General features: G+C 43.0%; 1 protein-coding gene across 2 annotated transcripts in view; it reads right to left on the bottom strand.

Moving 5' to 3' along the window:
• Positions 1-2,153: 2,153 nt before the first annotated feature.
• ACTN2 (actinin alpha 2) overlaps positions 2,154-20,426 on the bottom strand; it is a 75,082-nt gene continuing 56,809 nt past the window's right edge. For both annotated transcript variants that reach the window (XM_005539706.5, XM_005539707.5), the window contains exons 13-21: positions 17,090-17,198; positions 15,597-15,737; positions 13,238-13,420; positions 10,817-10,951; positions 9,717-9,896; positions 8,800-8,946; positions 5,398-5,463; positions 4,002-4,160; positions 2,154-2,725 (exon numbers count right to left, since the gene is read on the bottom strand). In XM_005539706.5, coding sequence (XP_005539763.1) covers positions 2,567-2,725; positions 4,002-4,160; positions 5,398-5,463; positions 8,800-8,946; positions 9,717-9,896; positions 10,817-10,951; positions 13,238-13,420; positions 15,597-15,737; positions 17,090-17,198 — 1,279 coding nt within the window. In that variant the 3' untranslated portion in view covers positions 2,154-2,566. The remainder of the gene's footprint in view (positions 2,726-4,001; positions 4,161-5,397; positions 5,464-8,799; positions 8,947-9,716; positions 9,897-10,816; positions 10,952-13,237; positions 13,421-15,596; positions 15,738-17,089; positions 17,199-20,426) is intronic.

The following is a 20,426-nucleotide window of genomic DNA, read 5'->3' on the forward strand; positions in this document are numbered from 1 at the left end:
AAGTGATCTCTTGGTTAAAAATTCCTTCCTAATCTATTCACCACTGAATTTTTTTTTTTTTTTTGAGATAGAGTTTCATGCTTGTCGCCCAGGCTGATAGTGCAATGGCTCCATCTCAGCTCACTGCAATCTCCACCTCTTGGGTTCAAGTGATTCTCCTGCCTCAGCTGCCAAGTAGCTGGGATTACAGGCACGTGACCAAACCCAGTTAATTTTTGTATTTTTAGTAGAGATGGGTTTTCGCCATGTTGGCCAGGCTGGTCTTGAACTCCTGACCTCAGGTGATCCACCCACCTTGGCCTCCCAAAGTACTGGGATTACAGACATGTGTCACCATGCCCGGGCCATCCATCATTCACTTCTAAATGGTTCATTGTTAATTCTCCATCTTATGTTCACCCTCCACCCAATAAGCCAGTCTCTAATTCTTTAAGGGAGGCAAATGCTAATCCAATGACTGTTTTTAATTCTCATGGAACCTTTAAGTGAGGAATTTTGTTTGTAGTTAACCAAAGTAATGGTTATTTTTTGAAATAACAAAAATAGGGATTCTTTTTTCTTTTATAAATTAAGTTTAATTTAGAAACTTATAAACTTTTTAATTTTTGGGCATCCAGCTTCAGAAATAAAAATAAGAATGCCTAAAATGAGAGTATAAACATGTTTATTGTTTCTCAGAGTTTACTTCCTTTCTTCATTTATTAGCAGATAGAAAGTACTGATCTGCTCTCTTGCTGAAGGTTGTAAAGAAATTAAAAGTTTAGGTAGATGAGTTACCCACACCCATCCTAAAACATCACAGATCCCCCTAATAGCCTCAAAGGAAGCACAACTTTCCGGCTTTTCTATAGAGTTTATGGCTGGGATATAGCACCTGCTTGAAATAAAATAGAGTCAGAGTTCATCTAAACCACCCCAAAAGTGTTTGGCATTAAACTCAAGGATTCAAATATTTCAGGAATCTGGAAACTACCAACTACTTAATAATGAAGCAAATTAAGTGAAATTCATAAAGGTTGAAGGTTCTAAATGGCCCAGTGTAGGAAAAAGAGTCAAGCTGTCAGACAGCTTGGAATGGAAATATCACATTTCCAGCTGCTGGTGGAAATCTATAAAAATCTGAGCAACAGACTGTAGGTAACAGGCATGTTACTGCTTCTCTAGTAATGCTTTAATTGCTGTTTGCAACTGTTTTTGTTTGTTTGTAATCCATTTCCTAATCATTAAGGACTCAGATATAAAAATAATTCCTGCTTTATTCTCTACAAGCTGTCAACAGGATGGAAAAACAGAGGGGGGAATTATAGCCTACAGCAGTATGAGCAAAAAGGAAGAATGAACATTCAGTGGATCAAGATGTGCGAGCGGGAGTGCATGTAGCATCCTGTGTCATGGAGCAGGCCTTTAGACACAGAACCAGACATGGGACTTGTTAGGATACACTCTCGAATCCCAGGGCTGAACACACACTGCACACTAGCTAAAACATCTAGTTATTCCTACTACCCAAAACATACGTAAAGCTTCCGCAGAGAAAGAACTCACCTCCACTGCTGCTGAGAATCAGTCCTTTCCTACGATAACTCTGGCTTCTCCTTACCAGGTCATAAAACGAGAGGCATAATGAAGTCCTGATTGGAGAGCTAGAAGGATACTGGTATCTGACTTGCCTTGTGATGAACCACTACTACAGAAACCTGCTTATTTAAAAACAGAGCACGTTCATATGGTCATCTCTTGAGAACCTGTACTAATAAGCTCCAACAAAAAGCATGGGAACCTGGAATCAATAAATAATCCTAAAAACCTCATTTAACCTAGTGACTGCATCCTTCCCTCTGGCAATTAAACTGACTTCCATGTTTCCTTAGGTCTCTACTCTGGAGGATAAGAGAAGCAGCAAAAATCACTGACTGAGTTGACCATCCAGCCCTAAATAATGAAGAGATGACCATAAACTCTATTTTAAAAATGGTAAGTGCCAAAAAATCTTTTTGATAGTCTTTTTAATCCCTGGCAGTTCCATCTCACAATTAATTAAATTCATTTGAAGACACAATAGTAATCTTTGGATAAGCATGAAAATAAAACATTAGAATCCCAAATATACTCCCCTAGGGGCAATCACATAAGCATATTAGAGATAAATGAAATTTTTTACAAATAGCAAACCTTTATTTACCAATTTGTGGATTCCCCCCACCCCGTCTTAAATCTTGGGTATTTTGTATTTTCACATTTTTCACTTTCCTTCTGTCCCTAGATCCTCCTAATTTCCTACTACTCAAGTAATTTGTTCCGTTTAATCAAAGAAATCAACCTGATATTTCATTACATTTAGCTAAAAACTCAGAAATAAACCTATTTATGAAGCGCACTATGTCATATACTGTAGAAACTTCATTTTAGCCGTGTTATATTGCTGGCAATTACTGAACTACAAGAGGCTTTTTTTTCCCCCCTCTCTCTCCCAACTTAATAAAGCCTGTCAAAGTTTCCAGGAAACCAACTGTGACTGCTGCTTTTATTGCGTTCTGATGGGATCAGTGATTACAGAACCTCAGCGTCACAGATCGCTCTCTCCATAGAGCGCGGAGGAGAACGCGGTGTAATCCAGGGCGCCAGGCACACTGCCTGGGCCCGAGTAGGCGGGCATCCTCTTGATGCAGTACTGGGCCTGATCCGGGGGCAGCTCCCGACGCAGCTCCTCCGCCAGGATATATGGCTGGAAAAAAAATACACACGTGTTTGCAGTCAGTTGTAGAAAACACCACAACATAAATAGTCTTAATACTGACATATTTCTTGCATCTGTTTAATTTTTCAAAAGGACTAAAGAATAAGGAGTCTATTGGCATAGTAGTACCAGACAACTACCAGAAAGCCAAGTTGTACTTGTAGGAGTGTATCTAGAAGCTGGCCTGGCCAGCAGGAAGGGTGACATGCTTCATAAAGGCAAATGGAGCATTACTAGTACTTCTCAAACTGAGCCACAATGCAAGGATACATACTGTGATCTGCATTTCATACCAGAAAAGATGAAGCTTTGCAAAAAAATGTTCAGTGGGAAATAGGACAATTCCAGCCAAATAGACTGGTTGGTGAAAGTCAAAGTAAATCACAAATATCACATTATAATTTATATAATTATAGTTTGTATATTATATAATTTATAGTAGAAGTTTCTTAGTGGGGTTGGAGGAGCCACGGTTTATTACCTTCTAAGTCAGCTGGGCTCTTTCCCATCCACCCTCACCCCATAGGTAAATGATTCATTTTAAAGAAAACATTATTTTAAAAATAGTTGGTCTTATCCGATTTTTAAGGTAACAAATATGGCTCTGTCAATGTGTTTAACATGCTAACCTCCTTGTGGTAATGTTCATTATCTTCTCAGCCAGAAAACAGGGTAAAATAATCCTGTCCCAAATTGAATTTAGACATAGAGATGTTTTTATTGTTTGGGGGGTAAAATATGAAAATTCTGAACTGGCAATTAAACTCCTCCTGAAGGTCTAGGCTACATGTAATGAAAAGTTTGCCAATTTTTTACTGACTGAACAGCTATATTTAACTTTGCTCCATGATTTTGCTGGGCACAAAGTCAGGGTTATTGATCCTTGGGAGAACGTACCCAGTTTTATAACATCTAAATTGCATGGTTTCTTCTATCTGAGTCACAGTCACCAAACTAGAATGTAAAATGGGGGTTGAACCAGTAACACACACACACACACACACACACACAAACATAAAAGTACAAACACACTACTGTCCCTTCTATAAAAGGCCAAGCACGAATGCCAGCAATGGCGTGTCTGTTCCCTCTGTGCTGAGCGCCCCATTGTTGTGTATCTACCTGCTGCTTTCTGAAATCAGTGCCAGTGTTGTATAAAATACACTGGTATAAAAATGGTTTTTATTTACAACACTGTTGCCTTTTCTGTTAGAATGACGTAATGGACTCCTGCTAAAGCAGAAGCAAATCTGTGAATGCAGACCTTATCAGAAGCCAGGATCCGGAAGGAGGCGATGACCTGCTCGGCGGTATCCGTGTCGGCCGTCTCTCTAGTCATGAAGTCGATGAAGGATTGGAAGGTGACAGTACCTTGCCCATTGGGATCTACCAGGGTCATGATGCGGGCAAATTCGGCTTCACCCTGGGGCAAAGTGCAAAGAAACATGTACTCGAACGGTACGCAGCTCTCAACAGAGCCGTTCTCATTCTTTCCCTAGTGACACGCCAATTCTTTTATGTCTGAAAATTGAAGTTTGACCTGTGTTTCCCTTCAGTCTTTGGACGAGACTCCCCTTCAGGGTGACTTAGGTTTACTGCTACCAAATAATTTTAAAAGTTGCTGGAGCTTCAAACCAGAAGCTTGTAAATGTCAGAATTCTTTCCTCTCTGGGCCCCACTGCTAGCCTTCATGGGTCACAGAATGTAATTATGGAAGAGTAGGTCAAAGCCAGAGCTGAACCCTTTTCTCAGATTAGAACTAGGAAAGCGATGCTGCCAAATTGAAGGCAGCTCAGAACACGGCTGTCACGACTGTAGGTTACAGTCCCGAAGAGAATCGAGGCAGGCCAGGTTAAAAGTACCCATTAATGGGTAACAGAGAAGCACTGGATATTCTAGGACTATTCCAGCCCAGAGGAAATGTAAGTTTATCTTGGCTGATTTATGACTAAACTTTTTTTACCTTTCAACATATTAGAGGAAAAGGCACTTCAAAAATCATCAGGATGCTACTAAAAGCCACTGAAGTGTACACTTTAAATGGGTAAACCACAGTACGTGAGTTATATCTCAGTAAAGCTGTTTAAAAAAATCAAAAAGCCTATGTTCTCATCTCCTTCACTAGAAAAAATCATCTGACCAATTATTGAATAAAAATAAATGCTTTGGTTCTGTGACTTTTTTTTTTTTTTTTTTTTTTTTTGACAGAGTTTCACTCTTGTCGCCCAGGCTGGAGTGCAGTGGTGCAATCTCAGCTCACTGCAACCTCCGCCTCCCAGGTTCAAGTCATTCTCCTGCCTCAACCTCTTGAGTAGCTGGGATTACAGGCACCCAACACCATGGCTGGCTAATTTTTGTATTTTTAGTAGAGATGAGGTTTCACCATGTTGGTCAGGCTGGTCTCAAATCCCTGACCTCAGGTGATCCACCCGCCTCGGCCTCCCAAAGTGCTGGGATTACAAGCGTGAGCCACTGTGCCAGGCCCCGTGACTTTATTTTTATATAGCAACAGTGAGACCTTCAAAAAATCTTATCCTATATAATGAAAATGAACCAATCCCAAATGCACTACCTTGGTTTGAGCTTATAATCTTCTATAATAGAAATCCAAACTCAATAAAATATCAAATCTTAGTATACAATTTCAACTTCTGTCTTACCAGGTCATAACCCATGGAAATCAGGCAGGCTCTGAAATCCTCATGATCCATCAGGCCATTCTTCCTCTGTTGGCAAAAACAAAGGACAGAGCAGGTGAGCACAGAGCAAGACGGGCAACACTACTTGACCAACTGAACAAAGATCTGGTAAGAGAAGCGCTTCGAGCTCTGCCAAGGTCATAAATGTCACCACTGACTTGCAAGAAGGATGGAGCCAGCACAAGGATGTTACAAACTAGTGTCTTAAAAATCAAAAAGAGGGGAGAGGAGGGTAAAGACCAGACAAAAACGAAAGGAGACCACACACTCAAGAAAATAGCAAAAGGAACCAGTTGAGAGCTCACTACTGCCACCTACTGATGACAGAACATATTGTAAATGTTCTAAGAAATGATGCTCTCAATGATCCCAGGTTGTCATCGTTTGTAAAATTCCTGCAGAGATGAGCACATTCCTAGAGCTCCAACACCTAAAAAGCAACTACTCTTAGGCCCTTGGGCCAGGACACAGTGGCCCCTATGTGTGGCAAGGTCAGCTGCTCCCAAAAATCCAATGAGAGTCTACACAGAGTAGTGTGCAAGAAGGGATCCACAGGGACAAGTTTCCCAGCTGAGAAAGGCCAGGTCAGGACAAACTGCGACCCAACTCTACAGAAACAGGGGTGTCAATGCAAAGCCCTGCATGTGATGTGAAGCACACAGCTGTGCTGAAGATTCCCTGGAGGGTTTTGAAGGGATGGCTAATGTTTCAGCATCAGTACACACTTAGAGAAGAAAACACTGGTTATTGGCCATATGAATTATTAAATAGAAGGCTATTTTCTGTTGTTTGCGCTTGCCCATGAAACAGCCAGTCCCAAAAGCTAATGTCAGAAGTTCTTTTTTCCTATGAATAAGAGACTTTATGTGTCTGTCCTCACACCCATGTACTCTGCCCTCAGTCACTGCCAGATTCCTCAGCAGCATTCTCTGAAGTGATGCTTCCCACCTTGACCCGATTCTCCTCCACTTTCTCTAATGCTCCTCCTCTGGCTCATCTGCCTCCCATAAATGTAGTAGTTCCCTAAGATCTGGGCCTTCTCTCTTCTTACTCTCCAGACTCTTGCTGGACAGGGCCATTATACGGTGACTCCTGCAGGCTTCAGCCCAAAACTCTAAACCTGGACTCCTCCTGCTTTTGCAATAGCTGAGTCCCACTTCTCCCATGTCTTCACGGTTTGAACTTTCCATCTCACCCTCTCCCTTAGCCCCCAAATCCTGTTGTTCGCCTCTGTCAGATTTGTCTCAATCTCAGATCTACCTCTTTTCTTTTCTTCATTCCCACCGCTCCTATCCCTCAGCCCTGAAGTTCATGTTCCTTCTCTCTCACTTTTCCAAACAGACTCGGGTCTGACCCTCTGCTAACTTTCTCATCTTTTCTCCTTCCCTTCTGTCTATCCTTCATCTTAAATGTGCTGTCTGGCACATTTTTTTTTTTTTTTTGCAGCACAGCTCTGGTCGTGTTACACCTGTGCTGTAACACCTTCTCTAATTCTCTGATGCCCATGAAGAATCCCTCCATTCACAGCCTCTGTGCCCCCTGCCATGCCTATCTTTACCATTTAATGAAAAGACGAAGCCAAGTGGATCCGTATCCCTGACACGACACCCCTTCCCACTATACAGTAAGCGAACTATTTTCCCCAGAAGACAAAGAATCATGTTTAATTTGAACAAACTTCTAAACATGGCATGTTCTGCACCGTACTCCTTGGACTTTTGTTGCAAAAGACTGTTGGATTCAAATCAATGTGCTTTCTTCCTCTAACGCAGCCCCAGTGAATGAGAGTGTCTTTCAATAAGAGATGGTTGTGTGCCGGGAAAAAGAGCCATCATTTCCCTCCTTGGAAGAAAAATGACTTGGGCTTTACTGAATGCAGTTAGGTCAAACCAAAGCACGTTTCTGCGCAAGGAGGGTGTGCTGAAACTGTAAGAACGTCAGTATCCATCTCTGTGTATAATTTTTCACTAATGCCTGGCTCTGAACCCTCTAACAGGCCCAAATCTGACTGGTCTATCTAGCCCAGAGGCATTTTAGGAACCACTGAAGGACATTTGCAAATCATAACAGGGCTCCATACAAAGTAATGGTACATCCCTTTTAGTGATCTTTAAGAATTGGAACGTAGCTAGGCGCGGTGGCTCACGCCTGTAATCCCAGCACTTTGGGAGGCTGAGGCAGGCGGATCACCTGAGGTCAGGAATTCGAGACCAGCCTTGCCAACATAGTAAAACCCTGTTTCTACTAAAAATACAAAAAGTAGCTTGGCATGGTGGTGCATACCTACTTGGGAGACTGAGGCAGGAGAATCGCTTGAACCCGGGAGGTGGAGGCTGCAGTAAGCTGAGATCGCACCATTGCACTGTAGCCTGGGCACCAAAAGCACAACTCCGTCTCAAAAAAAAGAAGGCCAGGTGTGGTGGCTCATGCCTGTAATCCTAGCACTTTGGGAGGCCGAGGTGGGTGGATCATGAGGTCAGGAGATCGAGACCACCCTGCCTAACATGGTGAAACCCTGTCCCTACTAAAAAAAATACAAAAATTAGCTGGCATGGTGGCGGGTGCCTGTAGTCCCAGCTACTCAGGAGGCTGAGGCAGGAGAATCGCTTGAACCCAGGGGGAGGAGGTTGCAGTGACCCAAGATCGTGCCACTGCACTCCAGCCTGGTGACAGAGCGAGACTCCATCTCATTAAAAAAAAAAAAAAAAAAAAGAATTAGAGTGTAGCCTTAATAGTCACTCACTTTCAGCCACAGGATTAGTAAATAGTATTTTCTCATAAAGAATTGGTTTTACTCGATATTATTCAAATCAAAACACAAGATAATATTTTAAAAGCAGCACTTATCTTTTTATATGCCTTTACTATGAAAATTATCACCATTTTGTTGGTGCATGTCCTTAAAAGAGATCATGTGTCAATTTTGTTAATTAAAAAAGAAAACTGAGTTGTGTATGTTGAAAGAACAGGTTAAATTATGACCAGACGCTTTTCCTAAACAGTTGCTTAGGAAAAGCGTATCAGAGTTTTGTATTTAAGTCTTTACAAGATGACCTAAAGCCAACAGTCAGATTTTGTGAAAAATACACTTTGACTTAGAACAAATGAGCTTTGATGTCAACTAGAAATGCATTCTTATTAAGCGATCTGCATGAAACAGCACACAAACCTGGACTTTGTATCACCTTGAGCATCAGAGCTTAGGACACTTAGTTTTGGTGGCGATTTTCTTTTGTCATAAACAATCCTGTTTCCCTGTAAATGTTGGGGAGCCTTAAGACTTAACCCGAGAGCACGCATATTATTTCAGATGCATTGTTTAATGTCCCCAGTATTGCCCTTCAAGTAAGTAGAGAGTGGTACCCTGTCAAAGTGGTTGAAGGAGGCTCTGAACTCATTCATCTGCTCCTGGGTGATGCCCTTCGCATCTCTCGTCAGGATCTGAGTCTCCACCTCATTGATGGTTCTGGCGATGGTTGTCAGCAGCAGCTCCCATCCAACACGTATGTGCTATTGAGGGAAATGGGGAAAGATCAGTTCCAGGTCTTTCCAGCATGTCAACGCTGCCTCTTACTTTCATAACTGCACAGCCGACTCAAAGGGCTTCCTAAGCAAGGCTCAGGATCGCCTTCCCTGCACTAGAAAAAAAATTCTACTTTGTCATCTGTTGCAAGATTCTGCAGTGAGAAGTACTTACAAGTACTTACAGCTTTCTAACAGTGGCAGCGGACACTCTGTAGGATATGCTCTATCACCAGGGTTCTAAAGGTGGCAGCGGGCACTCTGTAGTATATGCTCTGTCACCAGGGTTCTAACGGTGGCAGCGGACACTCTGTAGGATATACTCTTATCACCAGGGTTCTAACGGTGACAGAAGACACTCTGTAGGATATACTCTTGTCACTAAAAATATTTTCCCATTTACCAAGTAGCAGGATGAGCCCTGAGTTATACCTCCGGGCTCCCAGAGAGATCAGTTTGGGCCTAACTGGTGGAAATGCAACAGTCCAGCTTCTGGCACTCACCTTGAAGAAGTGTAGCGAATTTATGGTGGTGATAATAATAATGATAACGTCACTGTCGGGAATATCATATAGTTCTCGATATAGCTCACGAAGCATTTCCACAAATAGTGACTGGAAAGGCTTAAAGATCCCTAACTTTCATACTTGTAGGTCTTAGCAGGAACAAAGAAGGACACGTGCATGAAGAAAGGACCCTGTGGAGGTGGCGTGGTCCCCGTGAGAAGCGAGCGGCGCACGCGTGCCTGGCTGCCGTACCTCCATCGTGTAGTTCGTGTGCTTGTTGTCAAAGACAAGGGCCTCCTGGATGAGCTGATGGTCTCCCTCCAGCTTGTCGATGTTGTTCTTGTAGTTGATGATGTTGTGCTCGTACTGCTTCAGCTGATTCATCTGGTCCTCCAGGGCTCCTGTGATCTGGATGGAGCTCCGGGCAATCTCCTGAGGGAGGCGAGTGAGCGAGCAGACAGAAACAAAGTGAAGTGCCCTCTAAGGGAGCTCGGTGCGAGGCGCCGTTCCAGACCCTGCATCGGGTGCTGGGCCAGCGTCAGGCAGTGGCCGGTGTCACGCGGCTCACTTTTCTCAGTGAGCATCATAGAACAAAACAAGGTCTAGTTCTAGTCTGTCTAGAGAATGGGAAAAAAGTCAACCAAGAACCAAAACAGAGAGGCAAGAGGGGTTAGAGCTGAGTCCTGTCGGCTTCTTGCCACGGGGCGGAAATGCCGTGGGGCAGAGCCGCCCTGCTCTGGAGGAGGCTGGGGGTGGGCGTCATGGGTGGAGCTGCCGGACAGATTTAAGACCTACAAGATGCTTCCTCCATCAGAATTTCTTATATTTTTAGATGGTCTCCCCTTAAAGAAAAAAGTCAATATTTTAACACCAAAAGGGTGGTGGGGCAAGAAATACGTGGGTCAATAAATGTCTCCTGGCTGTTCTTGATGATCAAAGGACAACAGTGTTATTTAAAGACCACTGTCCCTCAAATGTTCTGAAAATGCAAAGCATTTGTGGGCCTTCACGTGTCCTCCTTGTAGGGATAGACGGTTTGAAGTCTAGGCCCTGCAAAGGCCAAAAACTGAGAAAAAGCCCTGTCACCGTTTTTAGTGAGAGAATAAACAGAACCTAGCAAGACCCCACTCTCCTTCCTTGAGTGCCCGCTTCCTGCATTTGGTATTGTGCCCCGGTCTGCACACTGTCCCCAACAGCCAGGGGCTGAAAGATAAACCTGGGGTGATAACAGAACGGTGCTCCCACCTGATTGAGTGGGTGGCTGGAAACCACAGCATGTGCGGTGTCACTGCTGCGTGGCTAAGGGACTTATCGCAGGGCTTGTGAACAGCGCCTGGGAGGGCATGGCTTACCTCCATCTTGTTCTGGATCCAGGGCCCAATGGCATTGGCTTGTGCAGCAAACTGGCGCCTCAGACGCTCGTTAGCATGCTGGCGAGCCAGCTCCTCCTGCAGGGACTGATCGCGGATGGGCACGAGTTGCTTCACCTGTCAGGGCCCAAGGACAACAAGGGTTAGAGGCCAGCTGTGGTCTCACAGGAATGACCACAGAATGTGGGACTAGTTCAAGGGGTGGGGGTGGGAATGGAGAAGGAGAAAGGAACAGAGGAGGGTGTGGGGGGAAGGAAGAGGGAGGATAGGGAGGAGGAGTCCCTACTCTAAGGACTAGAGGATGAGCTTGATTTAGCTTTGACTGCCATCTAGTGCCACCAAGTGCCTGCTGAAAGACAGGATGAGGTGGAGGGTATTTAACAGCCTGCAATAGGAGCAGCGACCATTCCCCTCCAGCCAGAGGCTCTCGGCCTGCTGCCCAACCAAGTCAGGGCCAGGTCCAGAGTACAGAGGATTTGTGAACTTGGATGAAGGGAACACTGACATGTCTATATTCACCATCACAGATTAAACTTTAGCACTCTCTTTGTTTATGAATGATGTGGACAGCAAATCTGCAGCAGTATTTAGCAGTCCCTGTGATCTTATCACAACAGAAATCACAGACATTCTATACTAACGTTACAGTTATGCCTGCCTCTTGCAATAAATATCACGTACACTCTGCACTACTCCAAAATTATTAGACCTGCTGTTAGATCTTGGTTTTAAATGTGTTCATAAAGAAGCACATACATTACAATAACTTTAGAGATATTTGAATAACTACATTTCAATATAATTTGTTTCCTTTGTAATATTAAATATTTTCATAAATTTACAAACATTATTATCAGAGGAATCCACAGGCTTCCCCAGACTGCCAGAGGAGTTCATGACACCAAAATGTGAAGAGCCCGCGCTGGGTTCATGAGTTCGATTCTTATACCATGCTGGCCCACAGAAGAGTATACACCTGGTCTGCTTCCTTTCTGTTCCATTTGTGAGTTACATTTTAATACTATGCCTCCATTATCTTTCAATAAATGGAAAAGAAAAAAGCTACTTCAAAAATCTTTCTTTGTGTCATCTGCAAAACTGCTACTAAAAGCATTATTATTGTCTTTTTTTTTTAAACAAAAATCCATTTGCTTTATAACTTACTGATGGGAGAAAAGTTTGTCTCACTTTAAAAAATGATATATTTCTACCCAGGCGTGGTGGCTCACATCCGTAATCCCAGCACTTTGGGAGGCCAAGGCAGGTGGATCACCTGAGGTCAGGAGTTTGAGACCAGCCTGGCCAGCATAGTGAAACCCCATCTCTACGAAAAATATAAAAAATTAGCCAGGCGTGGTGGCGGGTGCCTGTAATCCCAGTTACTAGAGAGGCTGAGACAGGAAAATCGCTTGAACCCAGGAGGCAGAACTCAGCGATGAGCTGAGATTGTACCTCTGCATTCTAGCCTGGGCGACAGAGTGAGACTCTGTCTCAAAAAAATGAACATAATAAAAATGAAAACTAAAAAATGATATATTTCCTTTTTTTCCCCCCTACGAAAACTACTTAACTCAGTTTGCTTCCTTTCTGTTTTTGGGTGTTTGTTAGGAAGACCAGAGCTAAATTTAAAGCTCAGATGCGCTAATTAACCACTGTCTCTCAGATGAATACTCTCCTCTTCCTCATACCTGTTTTTGTCTTTTGCACTGTTTGTAACTATCTTGCTGCATGTGTGTTTTTATAGTAAAAGCCACTTCAGACCAATGTGGTGGACTTATTCCTCAAAAACTATGATTGGCATACTGAGATGACTGACTGTGCTATAATTTCAACCATGAAAAGAAATGTCTCAATCTTAAAAATGAGGCAAAAGGGCTCAAATTATCCCATTTGGACCATAATTACATTTGTCGATAGCTGCCCCAAATTTAAAAGGCAGCAAGTTAGTATGAATACTTTCATTGCCAAGATGTAATTTTCTAAGCAATTTTTCTGCATTTAAAATTCACACACATCTGGGACATGTCTATATCATATTCTAAAAATTCTTTTAAAAAGTACTATAAGTACTTGTAAGCAAGTTTTGAACCAAATTTCCAGTTGGGGCTTTAAAAACCATTTCCTTTATGGCATTAGGGTCATAACCTATAGCGGCTGCGTCAACATTTGTAAGATGTTCCTTAAGTAAAATAATCTCTGCTTTCTTTCCCCACAAACTGCAGAAGCTGCTGCAGGGTCCTTAAGAGTTTATCACATTTGGCCTGTGAAATCTGGGATAAAGGAAAATCCTGATCGTGACGCAAAATGAGGCTGTCACCCTAAGTCCCCGAGGCGTTAACTTCCTCCTTCAACTTCAGCTTCGAGAATGCCCCCTGGTCCCACACCAGGCCCTCAGCCACCCACCTTGTCCCACTTGGTCCGGAGCTCATCCATGGTGACAGTGCTGTACGGGTTGCTGGAGCTGATTCTGATACTGTAGCTCTGAATCACCTTCTCCACCTCGTTCTGGATGGCCATGATGGACTGCCGCTCTCCGTCCGCCTCGGGCAGCGTGGCCTTGAACTGCTCATGTGCAGTGATCAAACTCTACACCCGAGACACAAGAGGAGAAAAACAGTGTGGCTTGAGTGTTAATTTCATAGGCTTCCATATTCCTTTCTGCACACAAGTAAATGCCTTGTTAATTGCAAGAACCTCTGGAGAAAAACACATTCTGAATGCTTTAGAAAAAACTCTTTAGGTACACAGAAGTCAAGTTCCTGGAAAATGGAAAAAGGATATCACGATGACTATTAATTTGATTGATGGCTACTCACCCAGAGTCTTTTAAAAATCTTTTTTTTTTTTTAATCAGTTTTCCTTTCACTGTTTTCGATCACCAGCTATTGTTTAGGTCTTTCTTATTTTCTGCTGACGAGCAGAACTTAACTTAGTGGCACTTCCTTTTTTTTTTTTTTTCGAGACAGGGTCTCGCTAGGTCACTCAGGCTGGAGTGCCGTGGCGCAATCATGGCTCACTGTAGCCTTGAACACTTGGGCTCAAGTAATCCTCCTGCCTCAGTCTCCTGAGTAGCTGGGACTATAGGATATACATCACCATGCCTGGCTAATTTTTTTCTTTTTATTTTTTGTGGAGACAGGGTCTCATTATGTTGCCCAGGTTGGTCTCAAACTCCTGGTCTCAAGTGATCCTCCCCGCCTGGGCCTCCCAAAGTGTTGGGATTACAGGTGTGAGCCACCACGCTCAGCCCTTAGATGCCCTTTCTAATGGCCAGTGTTACCTTTGTAGTCCTACAAAAGCATCTGACATTTGCTACTGTTATCCCTAAAGAAAACCAGAAAGTACATCCCTACTCCTCAAAAAGAAAAGGCCACAGAAACTAACTCTTCCCAGAAACCGCTCTAAAGAGCCATTTATCAAACCTATTCTTTGACCCGAACATGAGCAGCCCTGCAAATTCAGCTGCTCAAAGACCTCACTGCCTCCTGGAGCACCTTTGAGTGTGAAGCTACTGTTCTCTTTAGGTGCAGCAACAGATCAGTTGCCAACAGAGTTTTGACAAAGAGTGTGACTTCCAAGGCGTGCTTAGAGGTCTCACTTATTCCACAAATAAACGATTTTAGACTGTCGGCCTGTGCTTAAGAGTGCATGCAGGAAACACCATCAGAGCCTCTTTCAAAAGGCAACTCCAATGTTCATGGAAGCACTCTCTTTCCCCTGACATGCACGCGTAAACCCTTCTAGACGGCTCCTGGTAGGAGGTGTGGTTTCAAATGCCAACCTTCAGGATTTCCCTTCTACTTGGATTCTTTCTGATGACATATCTATTTTATAGAAAAAAAAAAAGTAAAAAAAGTATTTTCTCTTTTTATTCTATTATACATCAAATTCACTGTACAAATTCTCTAAATAAATTATGTCCTGGCTAATTGAGATTAACTTTCCTCCCTAACATCACCACTTAGAAGCTTTGTTTATGGTTCTGAAGTTCCAGAAAAAACTATACGCAGAACATTTTGGATTGGTGGTAGGCAAAAGGTAGGTGCTGATTTGTGGCTTCTTATGGTTTACGATCTGCCACCCACTCTGAAGATCTAAATAAACAGTAATATGCACACATCTGCAAAGTAGTTAACTCAGCAGCTAGTACACTTAGAACTTTTTCATGAGTAACTCCAAGTACACATGTTTATTTTGCTCAATGATTCAGCATTTGTTGTTGTTGTTGAGACAGGGTCTCACTCTGTCACCCAGGCTGGAATCTAGTGGCGCGATCTCGGCTCACTGCAACTTCTGCCTCCCAGGTTCAAGCGATCCTCCCACCTCGGCCTCCCCGGTAGCTGGGACTCCAGGCGTGCGCCACCACACCTGGCTAATTTTTTTGTATTTTTTGTAGAGACGGGGTTTTGCCACATTGGCCAAGCTGGTCTCGAACTCCTGAGCTCAAGCAATCCACCCGCCTTGGCCTCCCCAAGTGCTGGAATTACAAGCATGAGCCACTGTGCCCAGCCTCAGTATTCTTTTTTAAAGAACACAGCTTTTGAGACATATTCACCATTACTTGATTGATGTTAACGGGTTTGCAACACAGAGTAGTAAACACATTTTTAAGCTAAGGTTCAAGGGTAATTTGGGCTTTCTAGCCACATTTGTTAATTTTTTTTTTTAAAGAAAGAAAATGAGAAACCAAATAACAGAACTCTAAGTTTAAATGACAACTCACTTCTAATGCACAGGGCATACACAGCTGGGGTTCCATTACCTGGATCTCCTCAATGCTGTGGACAATGAACATATCTTGCAGATCCTCCATAGCGCCCTCCATCCAATTGTTGAAAGGAGCAGCCCGCTTGGCAAACTCCAGGTGAAGCTGATCAATGGTTTCTAGCAATTTCTCCATTCTCTGAAGAATAAAGAGAAGCAAGCATTATCATAGACTAATGAATAAATTCACTGAAAGTGTAAGTATGCATTCCCTAACAACAGACTATTCTCTGACATTCTGTTAAGCATATTAGCATGTGTCTACACAAGATTACCTGATGCTCAAACGATTAGGCTGAGGCCTGCAGGTCTCTGAGGTGCCTTCTGAATCAAAGAAGGATTTAATAACATCCAGAGCAGCCTCATTTGTAAAGTGTCTAAAGTATTTCACTACATGCTACTTTTCTGAAAACTGAGACTCCACATACGGCCTACTCTAACTTGCTTTCAGCTAAAAAAGGACTTTGTAAGAGGACCTGATTCCCTAACTGTGCCAGATTAGCAGGAAATGCAAGGGCATCTTCCACGTTTTAGAGTCAACACGTGCAGAAAAGTGTGCCTTTCCCAAAGTCACCTGCCTAGTGGAGAGAGAAGGGACTACAGAAGGGAATTTGAGAATTCATGTTCTCAAATCCTCAGTCAGGATTTAACACAGATCAACTCTTGCCTTTCTGGGCATATGAAGGCACAAGGTCTCAAGCAGCAGGATGATCCTGCATTTGTTCCCACGGCAGACAAGCGGGGGCAGAAGGGGAACGCATCTCCATAGCTTTCAGCCTTCCATAATGAGGTTCATTTTTCCCCTCCTGTTCTAAAACATTTTGCGCCGTCTCTGTTACAGGTCTGGTCTTTTCTCTCTCTCGACATCTCTTTCTTTAAGCAGATATGTCACAGCCATTTGGCATTTGGGGAGCTTAATATTGCGTTATCTCAAAAGTGTCATCAGAGTCAAGGAGAAAAGACTCGGGGAACTGATAAACTGCTTATTTCCTTCACGCAGGAGATGTCTTCCATGGTTAAAGACAATAAGGGGCAGTTCGACACCAGCTACCCACTGTGTCTTACACTTAGATGAGGCCAAATTCATCCCAATTCTGTTTCCCATCAATTTACTCACTTCAACATTTGGTTCCATCTTCCCTTTGCACATCTCTGATTTCCTGACTCACTCACAGCTCAATTTACTCAGGCAGAAGGACTTTTGGAAATGTACTGTCACTGCCCGATACCAAGTAGATTTATGCAGTAATCTCATCGCCCCTGGATTTTTTTAAACTGAAAAATATACTTCGCTGCTGTCTGGACAAATTACAGCACAAAGCTCCCAACTTCCCATTTCCCTCTTTCTTCCCTTTCCATGTTTTCTTTAGAGGTTCCTTTCACTAGACAACCTGTTTCATGCCATAGAGAAACGGACGACGAATACCAGTGATTTCATTAAAGAGCTTCTATTAAAAGATTTCGTGTCAACAAGTGGCTTCAAGACTTCACCTCTAGGGCTTCTCTCCTCTTCTGAGTAAGTGTTCCCAGTCGGTCCCACTGGTCACAAATTTTCTGGCACCGATCGTTGACATTGACAGCGTCGTGATAGTCCAGTTCACTATTAAAAGTGAAAATAAATAAAGATTAACTTTTCCAGCTGATGAGAGAAAATGAACATGGGCTAAAAAAGAAAAACAGGGAAGTTTAAAAACAAACAAAACCATCTGAAATGTATCCACATGGACATAGAGTGCGGGCTGATAGACAGTGGAGGCTCAGAAGGGTGAGGGGCTGGGAGGGTAGGTGGATGATGAAAAATGACTTAGGGTAATTTCATACGATGTATGTTATTTGGGTGATGGCTACCCTAAAAACCCTGACTTGGCCACATGTAGCAAAACTGCACTTCTATCCCCCCCAACATTTATACAAATAAAAAAATAATAAAATATAAAAATCTCATAGAGAACTGGGATGGTATTTCAGGGTTCTGTTAACTGTCATCACTGTAAACATCACTCTTCTCAGATAAATTACAAGAAGAATTCATAAAACTTTTGCTGGCCAACAGATTTCTAAACAGAGAGAACCGCTGTCTTCTTAATCCCGCAGGCTCCATTTATTTTCCCTTCCTTTTCTTGGAGAGGCCCCCAGACAGCATTATTTCTAAGTGGCAACATCCCTGTGGGTGAAGGTTGGATATCACTGTCTGACCTGGAAGACAGTCCTGTAGGCCAGGATGCAGCCACAGTGACTTGTGAGGGAGGAGTCAGCCTGCGCCACATTGTGTCCTTGGCTTCGCTAAAAGGGCACTTGGTCTCACCACTGGGTAGAGTATCAGGTCCAGAATTGCACCATGACTTTCTCTAACATAGAGGGATTTCTGAAATGGGGCCGAACTGAGCTCTTCCACTTAGAGACAGAGAGGTTCTGACTTATCTAATGCCACTAGTGTGACAAGCAAGAGCAAAATGATTTCTCACTAAATCCTTACTTTTCCTTGCCAGATCCATCTATGCATTCTACCTGGGATCTTTCTGTGCACACACTATTGAAGCAATTTTTTTTTTTTTTTTTTTTAAGAGACAGCGTCTTGCTTTGTCACCCAAGCTGGAGTGCAGCGGGATGATCATATATTACTACAGCCTCAGACTCTTAGGCTCAAGTGATCCTCCTGTCTTAGCCTCCCAAGTAGCTGGGACTACAGGCATGTGCCAGTACACCCGGCTCTTTTAAAAAAAATTTTAGAGATGGAGTCTTGCTGTGTTTCCAGGCTGGTCTCGAACTCCTGGCCTCAAACTCCTGGCCTCAAGCAGTCCTCCCTCCTCAGCCTCCCAAAGTACAGGGATTATGGGTATGAGCTACTGCATTCAACCTAAAGCAAATTCTTAACTAGAAGCTTAACCCAGTACCTCCAGAGATAACAAGTTTGAATCCTGTACAAAACTTAATCATCTTTTTCATTCAGATATAAATCAAGAACTATGGAAGTTTAAAGACATCTTTGGGAGGCTTCTTCAAAAACAGTCCAGGATTAGACAACTTTTGAAAAGTCCCCTTCTACCCTACCAAATCCATTTCCTTAAAGCTTAAGTTCGTTTACTTCTTTTTTAACCTTAAATTAAGGCAGTGGTTGTTCGCTGCTTTTCATCCTTTGAATAACACTAATTTGTGCTTACTGAATGTTCTTGTTTCTGTTACTGAATAAAGGGGATGCACATGGTTACTATCTGAGTATTTTTCCAGTGGATAAGAAGCTCCCTATCACCTGATTAAAGCTTGTCCAGTTCTCAAGAGCAAACAGCAGCTTTCTACATACAAATACTCCTCACTAGACCAAGGTCGACTAAGATTCTTGTCTTACTTGTTATAACCAAAAAAACAAAACCAACCAAAACACACCAGCAGTTTGCACAACCCTGAATATAAAATGAGAAGGCTATGGATTTTCAGACATTAAAGAGAAGAAAGACTTCTCCAGAAACAAAAACGTAGGAATCCTTCTCTTGTTTCATGACGGAGACAACAATGCTCACCCATCCAGGGATACTTTTAGGGCAGAGTCTCTCTCTCTTCCTCTAATTCGTAAGCAATGGTTCTATACATACATGCTTTCAAGGAGTTAGGGTTTGCATAACTATGCATAACTATTGTTTGTGTACTTTGAGAACAGCACAAAAAGTTTGATTTATTATTGAAGGACAGGTCAAAATGGAAAAGGATGTTAATAACAATAAGATGAGCACATACTTGAGTTCTATGTGTGGTTAATCTCTAACCTGTGTGAAGACAAAGGCACTGGGGATGGCAGGAATAATAATAATATACAATTATTACTTAAATTTTATGGGCAACACTTAAAGCCATTCCAAATTGCTCATGGAAGCTATTATGGAGCACTAAAGAGCTTGAGTTCCTTTTCATCCCTTTATTTCACTTGTACCTGTTACTGAGCAATGAAAAAGCCAATGTTCAAGAAGCATGGGAAATAAGACCATCTACAGGCTATGAATATAGTGCACGAAGTGGATATAAAGATCACAAAAAAGAGTTTATATGGGCAAGACTGAAACACAGGATCTCTTTTAAAAGGCCCCATCTGCTAATTTTCTCCAGTCAAAAGTGAGGAACATTGCAGTTTTAAAACGTAATATACTGAAATAAATTTTTATTATTTAATTTTTGAAGTTACCATTATGTGACTGGCTCTAAACACTCTACAGATGTATCAGTGATCATAATGGTGGGGAAAGTAGTAGGGAATAAAATGTCGTCTTTATTACAAGGGAAAAGGACCTGAAGAAAGCTCAGAAACATGGCATGGAGGCTCCTCTCCCCGAGGGCAGCGGCGCCCCAAGGCTCACACTACACAAAGTGGGAACTGAGAACACTCACTCCGTGCTAAATCCAGCCTAGGCTCAATTGTCGTGTTAGTTCTTCTCATAAAACCAAACGCATGAAAGTGAAACAGCACTTATGGGATGATAAAGCAAAGTGGGGCCCTGACGTCTCTTCTCCACATGTGCGGCAGTGCCCTCGGTTTTGTTTTTTGTTTTTTGTTTTTTTTGAGACGAGTCTCGCTCTGTCACCCAGGCTGGAGTGCAGCGGCGCGATCTCGGCTCACTGCAAGCTCTGCCTCCCGGGTTCCCGCCATTCTCCTGCCTCAGCCTCCCGAGTAGCTGGGACTACAGGCGCCCACCACCGCGCCTGGCTAATTTTTTTGTATTTTTAGTAGAGATGGGGTTTCACCGTGTTAGCCAGGATGGTTTGATCTCCTGACCTCGTGACCCGCCCGCCTCGGCCTCCCAAAGTGCTGGGATTACAGGCGTGAGCCACCGCGCCCGGC

The sequence above is a fragment of the Macaca fascicularis genome, chromosome 1 (assembly GCF_037993035.2).
Source record: "Macaca fascicularis isolate 582-1 chromosome 1, T2T-MFA8v1.1".
NCBI lineage: Eukaryota > Metazoa > Chordata > Mammalia > Primates > Cercopithecidae > Macaca > Macaca fascicularis.